This window comes from Nerophis lumbriciformis, linkage group LG01 (assembly GCF_033978685.3).
Source record: "Nerophis lumbriciformis linkage group LG01, RoL_Nlum_v2.1, whole genome shotgun sequence".
Taxonomy (NCBI): domain Eukaryota; kingdom Metazoa; phylum Chordata; class Actinopteri; order Syngnathiformes; family Syngnathidae; genus Nerophis; species Nerophis lumbriciformis.
The window spans coordinates 39611119-39620752 of NC_084548.2; the positions used below are offsets into that span (position 1 = coordinate 39611119).

Consider the following 9634-nt stretch of genomic DNA (forward strand, 5'->3'; position numbering starts at 1 on the left):
ATGTATCCGGTTTGTTTGCTAATAGTCATGTATGTAAAGGGTAAAATTTACTTCCATTATGTGATATTTGGAATTATTAATCATAAACCATTTAGAGGGTGATGTTATTATACACATTCGCTATTTGCGGCATGTCTGGCAACGCTGAGCAACACACATGTTTCTTCAAGACAGCAACTACTCATAATAATGAAAAACGGTAATATAAATATTGCTTTGTCATTCTGCTTGTGATGTGATTGTACAGTACTTATCTCTAGCAATCAATCAATCAATCAATCAATCAATCAATCAAAGTTTACTTATATAGCCCTAAATCACAAGTGTCTCAAAGGGCTGCACAAGCTGGCTATACCAGAATAAACAAAAAAAAAACATTGACAGTATGACATTGTGCATACAGGCTGATTGCCAACCAATACACTTTATAACATCATTCCAATCATGAAAACATTACTTTTAATGTTGTTAAAACTTCCCATAATTGATGTCCAGTCTTAATGGTTCACCAGGTGAATAATGTGTAGAGTACATTGTGAAACTCTCATTGGACCACTTTAGAGAAGGAAAGCATATTTGGAGCAGAATATGTCTAGCAAAGGAAGATGATGTCCAACAAGCGAATCCAAACATTTATGTCTGTTAACCGGTTAACTCTAATTCCTGGGAAAGCAAGGGCATTTAGTCTTTTATTTTCCCCATCAATTTTCAGATTTCTATTCGAGTCCTTGCTCACTCAACATTGGCTGCAGAAATGCCACATGCTTATTTTTGTGGATTTTCTGCTGGTCTCCTGTACAGGGAGAGAAAACTGAAGTTAAGTTGCCAGGATCATATGCTGCGGCAGAAATTACTGGAGGTTTGGGCTGTTTACAGCAGCTGCATCGACATGGTGTTGAGTAGAGGTATATAAGGATGAGGACCATGGTCACCACACAGCCAAGCAGTGTTGTGTAACCTGTGTTGAATGGCTCTGCTGCAGGGAAGAGCACCGTCACATTTATTTCTCTCGTTGTATTCAGTGCCTGTATAATATCCATTGCTGTACACACATACAGGCCTGAGTCATTGACCTTGGCTGCTTGAATCTCCAAGGTACCATTAGCAAACATTCTCATTGCAGTGTCATTGATGTTGCACTGGGTGATGACGCCCTGTTTGAGAGAGAGCCAAGTAAATGAGAGATTGGTGCTGCTCAGGGATGTTTGGCAATCCAGTTGCACCCTTTGTCCCTCTGAAACAAACACCTTGGAGAGGAGCACAGTCATGGGTTGCGAGACAGTTTTTTCCACGCTGCAGTTGTTGAAAAAGCGAGTGTGTCGCAGAAACTGGATAGAGGCTCGGGGGTCTCCATAGATGCTGCAAGTGTGCTCTTCCATGAAATCCCTCAGCGTGTCAAACCCTCTAAGATCCCAGTGCCAGAACACACTGTACATGGAGCAGTCACAAATAAAAGAGTTGTTATGGAGAAAGAGCCCCCGCTGCACTAAACTCGGCAATGCTTTTACATTCTCCCATGGCAGACGTGTTATATGGTTGGATGAGAGGTCCAGCATGGTCAGAAAAGGTTGGCTGTGGTCTTGGATGGAGAAGAATGGGAAGTTTGTGAGCTGGTTGAGGCTGAAGTAAGCTTTTTTCAAACTGCTCAAACTGCTTAATGTGCCAGGTTCCACCTGTGTGATTTTATTGTTAAAAAGAATAAGCTCCTCCAGCCTCCACAGTCCGTGGAAGTAGTGCTGCTCCACCACTTTGAGCTTGTTGGAAGACAAGTCAAGATATCTTATGCTTGAGGCATTTTCAAAAACCCCATAAATTAAGCCAGTCAGCTGGTTGTGGGCCATTCGGAGTGTTTCCAGCCTGGACATCCTGCTGAAGCTGCCAGCACGCAGCCAGGAGAAATGATTGTGGTTGAGATCTAGGGTGATGGCGAACATGGGCAGCAACTTGGGGAGCTTAGTGAGACCACTGGAGCTGCAGCTCACTGTGTCAGATGTGCAGAGACACATGGACGGGCATGTCTCCTCTGTAGAGTGGAGGAGACAGAGAAGCACCAGGATAGGAATGGGATTTGCCATGCAGATCATTTTTCTAGAAGTCAGCACGTATTAGGTTTCAATTTTTTCCAGCTATCTGTAGAGGGATTAGAATCATAGTATGCATATCATTTTCATAAAGCACATTCAAGCTTTTAATCTAAAATAAAAAACAACATTTGGATACTGTGACAGGAGATATGTATATTTGATTCAAAATGGCAAAACCATGTATGAATAGTTCAAGACAAGTGTAGCAATTAGTCACATTTTGCTGATGCATTTTGTTGTTCTGGCAGCAGTGTCATTTCCTTCTTAGTGTAATACAAGTGTTTTAAACCGATTTACCTTAAAGGAGGAGAAATCTTCTTTGTTGGTTCCAGATGACTCAAAGTTGATCATCATCCGCTATAGCTTCCTGCAAATAAAACTGATTCTCTTGATGGAGGGAAACCTATCAAAATGTGAAAAAGGTCACACCCCCTTCTGAAAAGTGAGCAGTTTGTCCTTGCTTGATCCTTTACAAAATTGGGGGAGGAGGGAAAAGACCCCAAGAACCATGGACCCAAAATAAACTACCTATTGACATTAAAGTCCAATTTACTACCGCTTTTTTTCTTTTATGAAGTCGTATCGCTTCAGTGAATGCCAACAAATTTTTTTATCTGCTTCTCAGTGCCTCAATCCCGAGGCAGTCAAGGAACAATTTCATTGCTGTCGCCGGTGTCCTCAGCCAAGTTTAAGGTCCTCCTACTGGCTCTCTCCTGGTCCCAAACAAGAATGCTGCTCACCAAACATCCTGCAGTGCTTTGCGGTGTACAACAAACACACCAGCGCTCTCTTAATCTCCCACAATCCCCTCCTCCACCACCCTGTCTCATTTAGAGACCAGCCTTGTGTCTCCTTCCCTCGTCATTGAGTAATGATGCTGCTGTGGCGCGCCCTAACCTTGCTTCAAAAATATCAGCTTTCTTCCCACGCTCTATTAATATTCAGCTTCATAAAAAATTCAGTATTTTGCTTACTCACTGATAGTGTCAAACAGTTAAGAATTAATCCTGACTGTTACATGTTAACTTTTCACCAGTACCGGTAATCCTTGAGGAATGAAACCTATGCTCGCTCTACTTTTTTGGTTGTGTCTTTGATGAATTGTTATGATGGTGTAGATCAGTTTCCCACCCCCATCATTTGTCTGTGCTTTGTTTACATTGATTGCTTTTCTCTGCGCCTCTTTACTGTCCTTTCTTGTCAAGCAGTTACCTGCCAGACACACACTGTAAATGTCTTATAGTGTATATATTTTCCTTTCTTTCTGAGCCCCCTTGGACATCACTCTCTCTCCCTCGCCTCCACCGTGTGTTTGACGAGATATTTTCCGCCCATGCTGCTTGGTCATGGTGGTCCTGACAGCTCTGATTTCTGTCAGAGTGAATTATCTATGCCTTCTAGCATCCACCTCGTCAACGCTGTACTCTCCATTCTTCCACCAACCCTCCCATGTGTGCTAGTGCTGGGAGCTTTGACTGACTCCTGCTCACTCATTGAGCCTGTTTACCGCGGTATTCAGGCTTGCTGAATGGCGCTCACTGGCCAAACGGTGGGCAGATGAGAGCTGATGTGGATGTTGATGGGGAATGTTGAGTGATACAGTGTGATCAGTGTTGCTCCTTGTTTCAAGAACCGGATTAAGGCTACAAAAGCACATTTGGATGTATTTGTGTTGGAATAAACACACTATCATGTTTGGCATTGTGGCTTTTCACACAATCTTGTCCTCAGGCAAGTCACCAGCTTAGCTGTAACATGTAAGGAATGTTAACACCCACGTGTACATTGGAAATATGTTTGAAAATGATTCGTAGCACACTCTCTTGGAGGAAATGTTTTTATTTCATCCCTAAAATGGCATCTAAGTATGATTTCTATTCGCCTGCAAATTGAACTTTGTCCCACAGTATTGATAACCGTACAGCTTTTTAAATATTCATGCGCCATTGATTGCTTCAATGTATTATATAACACTCCTGTTCACTGAATGTGTTTAACAAAATCATCTCAAAGAATATAGTCACATCAGATGTATGTGTTCATCTGCATATGCTGAACAATTTCATTGTTTGATATTTTGCGGAAAACGCATATGCAGCTATATAGTTTGTTCAGTGTGCAGGGAAATGTTTACCTCTTTACATCTGATTCTTGTTTTGCTGTCTGTGCCTCAATATTTTCAGTGTTGACTTCTGCATTGAAAGGTATTCATCAATTTCAAATGCAGTCACCGGTCACTGTTTTCAGTATTCATTTCAATTAAAGAATAATCAGAAAAAGTAATACAAAACACTGCAGGCATACATATTTATGTAAGATTATGTTTTTTGCTGATTACCTCCATTTATAAAGTAATTGTTAGCATAAAGAAGGGTTATCCATTTTTTTTTTTCCACTGAGGGCTGCATGCTGAAACATTTATTTACACCACATGTCATAAGGGCTTGACAGGCTTAAAGGGGAACTGCACTTTTTTGGGAATTTTGCCCATCGTTTGCAGTTATGTAATGCATTCTAAATATTAAATACATGTAAATAAAGGTCCGCTTATAGCGGAGCCAGTGGGAGGTACTCTATTCCGCCCATAAAATCCAATAAATAACAATTCAAAAAGCGGCGGCAAAACTCCATTTACATTTCGTGACCTAAATATCAACCAAGTATCAGTGATATTTTTATTATAAGCGCTAACCCAGACAAACTATTTATAGCGGCAACGTGATCACTACCGTGTGTGTGCCTCTGTTTACATCATCGAGTGGTCTGTTGCTTCCTAGCTTCCCTGCTCCTTAGAAGTTTATTGTAGATCATAAATCATGCATCTCACCTGGAAAGTAGATGGCTAAGACTGTGATCTAACAAGTTGGTACATTTTGACAGCCATTTAGGATCCAGAACTGGCGACAGCGACACAAAAAGACACTTGGTCCCCCCGCACCCGCAACCCGTTTCTCCGCGAGGATTATAAAACACTTTTCATCTAACAGGAATATATGAACATCCTAGCAGTCGGCATCCTAATGACAGAATACCTTGTACAGTAAGTGATGTTTTATTGTGTTTATTGGCTCTTATGGAGTCTGCCATGAGCAGAAATCAGTGATGAAGAAAAAAAAAGCAAACGTAAGCCGTTTTTGAAATGAATGCGACGTGTATGCTTAAAATGATCAAAATACATAAATATTAAATGCAAAACATTCCAAAAAAAGTGCAGTTCCCCTTTAACGACTCGGCTGACGACCCAGCGTGATGGCTTTTTTAATTACCCTTTTCAAAGCAGTCATTTTGGAAAAGTAAAATACTAACAGGAAGTAGTACAGTATTGGCAGCAACAATAATTAGGGTTCCAAAGGTTTGAGAAAAGCAGGATCCTTCAACTTTACAATTTTGTGTAAAAAAATTATAATGTTTGCTCAGTAGTGTACAGTTTGAGGCTACAGAGTAAATATGTGATTTGTGATCAGGAGAGGGTGGATTTTAATTGCCGTTGGAACATCTCTGTGTGGACTTTGCATGTTCTCTACGTGCTTTTGTGTTTCTTAGGTACTCCAGATAGGGCAGCACGGTGGAGGAGGGGTTAGTGCTTCTGCCTCACAGTACGAAGGTCCTGAGCAGTCCTGGGTTCAATCCCGGGCTCGGGATCTTTCTGTGTGGAGTTTGCATGTTCTCCCGTGCCTGCGTGGGTTCCCTCCGGGTACTCCGGCTTCCTCCCACCTCCAAAAACATGCACCTGGGGATAGGTTGATTGACAACACTAAATTGGCCCTAGTGTGTGAATGTGAGTGTGAATGTTGTCTCTCTATCTGTGTTGGCCCTGTGATGAGGTGGCGACTTGTCCAGAGTGTACCCCGCCTTCCGCCCGATTGTAGCTGAGATAGGCTCCAGCGCCCCCCGTGACCCTGAAGGGATTAAGCGGTAGAAAATGGATGGATGGAAGGTACTCCAGATGTCTCCCACATAACAAAAACATTTTAAGGCAAACTTTAAAATTTAAATTCCCCCCATACATATTATTTCAAGAAATCAATCAACAAAAAAGAGCGCCAGCTTACCTCCAGCATTAACCCTTGGATGCACAACCTACCAATACCTACACTCTTCCACGAATGAGGTCAAAACTGACCCTAATTAGAATAAATATGTTTTGCTGCAAACTGGGTGGCTATTCTTCAAAATCTTTGAAAATAAGAGTTGTAATATTTTCATATTCCAGGTATTACTCATAAAATATGCTTGTGACATTAGGCCATTTACATTTTTATTTATTTATTCTTTTTAATACAGTTTATGTATTACTATCCCACGCTTCTACAAGTAGGGCCAAAAATGACCCTAAGCAGTTTATATGGAATCTTCTATGAAACTTTAAATCTTAGCAACTCTACTGTCCCACTTACACATCTGATGTCATCTCTAGCATCTGATGCAACTTTGACTGTCAATACTGTCCCATTTACACATCTGATGTCAGCAGTCTCAACACCAAAAAAGGGGAAATATCTGATCCACTAAAGACTGCAGGATGACAGAAAGCTAATGAGGTAACTCCAAATACTCTAAAATCTGAAACTTGTTAAATTCTTACAGCTGACTCTATACATGTAAAACCCATGGCAGGTGCATTGTACAGTTTGGTTATGCTTAACCTCTACGTTTTGGGTTGTATCTTTCAATATTTGTGTGAAGTACATGTGTAGTAAACTTTGAACATTGGAAGCTAACATGGTACAATAATTTTGTATTTGCTGCTTCTCCTGTCAACATGGCCACCAAACACACCTAGTCACCTGACTCTCATGCCAGTTTGATGGCCACTTGCATCAGATGTGAGAGATGACATCAGGGGCCGTATTTATCAAGCGTCTTAGAATTACTCCTAAGAAGTCTGCTAAGAGTTGACTTATGAGTAAAGAAATTCTTCGCTGAAAGCTGCACTTAAAGGGGAACATTATCACCAGACCTATGTAAGCGTCAATATATACCTTGATGTTGCAGAAAAAAGACCATATGTTTTTTTAACCGATTTCCGAACTCTAAATGGGTGAATTTTGGCAAATTAAACGCCTTTCTATTATTCGCTCTCGGAGCGATGACGTCACGTTGTGACGTCACATCGGGAAGCAATCCGCCATTTTCTCAAACACATTACAAACACTGAGTCAAATCAGCTCTGTTATTCTCCGTTTTTTCGACTGTTTTCCGTACTTTGGAGACATCATGCCTCGTCGGTGTGTTGTCGGAGGGTGTAGCAACACGAACAGGGACGGATTCAAGTTGCACCAGTGGCCCAAAGATGCGAAAGTGGCAAGAAATTGGACGTTTGTTCCGCACACTTTACCGACGAAAGCTATGCTACGACAGAGATGGCAAGAATGTGTGGATATCCTGCGACACTCAAAGCAGATGCATTTCCAACTGGACTGGACAGATCAGCTTTCAGGAAAAGAGAGCGGATGAGGGTATGTCTCCAGAATATATTAATTGATGAAAACTGGGCTGTCTGCACTCTCAAAGTGCATGTTGTTGCCAAATGTATTTCATATGCTGTAAACCTAGTTCAAAGTTGTTAGTTTCCTTTAATGCCAAACAAACACATACCAATCGTTGGTTAGAAGGCGATCGCCGAATTCGTCCTCGCTTTCTCCCGTGTCGCTGGCTATCGTGTTGTTTTTGTCGGTTTCGCTTGCATACGGTTCAAACCGATATGGCTCAATAGCTTCAGTTTCTTCTTCAATTTCATTTTCGCTACCTGCCTCCACACTAAAACCATCCGTTTCTATACATGCGTAATCTGTTGAATCGCTTAAGCCGCTGAAATCCGAGTCTGAATCCGAGCTAATGTCGCTATAGCTTGCTGTTCTATGCGCCATGTTTGTTTGTATTGGCATCACTGTGTGACGTCACAGGAAAATGGACGGGTGTATATAACGATGGTTAAAATCAGTTACTTTGAAGCTTTTTTTAAGGGATATTGCGTGATGGGTAAAATTTTGAATAAAACTTCGAAAAATAAAATAAGCCACTGGGAACTGATTTTTAATGGTTTTAACCCTTCTGAAATTGTGATAATGTTCCCCTTTAAAAGTTAGTTATCAAGAGTCTTACTCACACTTTCAGCGAAATGTAGGACTGAATCTTAAGTGTCACACTCAGAGCTGAATTACGACATTACTATGTGCCGTAAACGGAATTTTAGGTGACGTCATTTCTGTGTCTATAGAAATTACCAATCACGGAAGGGAATCCCTTGTCTAAGAATAAAGAAATATCTTAGAAATATTTAAGTGGACAATGGGAATGTATATTTTGACAATAAACTACAAAATAATACAAAACAAACAAACAATATTGGCAATGAATCAAAAATAAATGTTTCCTTTTCTTTCCAATTCATTTTCCCAGCGGCGAGATATCGAAGCATTGTGATGACCTTTAGTTCTGCTGTGAAAGCTCTGCTGCGTGATGTTGCTGATGAGATGACGCCCCTTATTAATAAATCTGTGACAAAAATAATACCCGCTCTGTCTAAACCAGGGGTGCTCACACTTTTTCTGCAGGCGAGCTACTTTTCAATTGATCAAGTCGTGGGGATCTACCTCATTCATATATATAATTTATATTTACTTATTTATGAAATATATGTTTTTGTTAATAAGTTAAAGGTGTTTAATGATAATGCAAGCATGTTTAACACATAGTTAATATTGTTAATAAATTAAAGGTGTTTAATGATAATGCAATCATGTTTAACACATAGTTAGTATTGTTAATAAATTAAAGGTGTTTAATGATAATACAAGAATGTTTAATACATATAGTTAATATTGTTAATAAATTAAAGGTGTTTAATGATAATACAAGTATGTTTAATACATATAGTTAATATTGTTAACAAGTTAAAGGTGTTTAAAGATAATGCAAGCATGTTTAATACATATAGTTAATATTGTTAACAAGTTAAAGGTGTTTAATGATAATACAAGCATGTTTAATACATATAGTTAATATTATTAATAAGTTAAAGGTGTTTAAAGATAATGCAAGCATGTTTAACACATATAGTTAATATTGTTAACAAGTTAAGGTGTTTAAAGATAATACAGGCATGTTTAACACATATAGATTCCTTTCTTTCATGAAGACAAGAATATAAGTTGGTGTATTACCTGATTCTGATGACTTGCATTGATAGGAATCAGACAGTGGTGCTAAAAACGTCCGCATTTTCGAATGGAGGAGGAAAAAGTCCTCCTTTCTGTCCAATACCACATGAAAGTGGTTGGTTTTTGGCATCTTATTTGTCCAGCTTCCGTACTCCTTTGTATACACTTTACAAAAAATACATTGTCGGCAAACTCTGTAGCTTGCTAGCTTGTGCACGCTAGCTTTCTGAGACTCGTTTTGTTAGCGCAACTGTGCAACTGTGCAGTCGGTCTTTGAAGTTTTGACGACAGGTACGGCGCCAGAGTCTGTTGAAATAAAGTGTTTCTCGCCTTCCAGTCGGTCATTTTAATGAGCTGGCAGCAGCCAGCGTCATCTCAGAAGACCCT

The 9634-nt window shown here is 40.0% G+C and overlaps 1 protein-coding gene across 1 annotated transcript; it reads right to left on the reverse strand.

Moving 5' to 3' along the window:
• Positions 1-282: 282 nt before the first annotated feature.
• LOC133619875 (amphoterin-induced protein 3-like) lies at positions 283-2795 on the reverse strand. Its single transcript, XM_061981150.1, has 2 exons — positions 2382-2795; positions 283-2130 (listed from the first exon to the last, which is right to left on the reverse strand). The coding sequence occupies exon 2, from the start codon at positions 2082-2084 to the stop codon at positions 717-719; it is 1368 nt and encodes a 455-aa protein (XP_061837134.1). The 5' UTR covers positions 2085-2130; positions 2382-2795; the 3' UTR covers positions 283-716.
• Between the last annotated feature and the right edge of the window lie 6839 nt (positions 2796-9634).

Coding starts and splice junctions, on each gene's coding strand:
- LOC133619875 (XM_061981150.1), bottom strand. CDS start 2,084: ATGATCTGCATGGCAAATCCCATTCCTATCCTGGTGCTTCTCTGTCTC.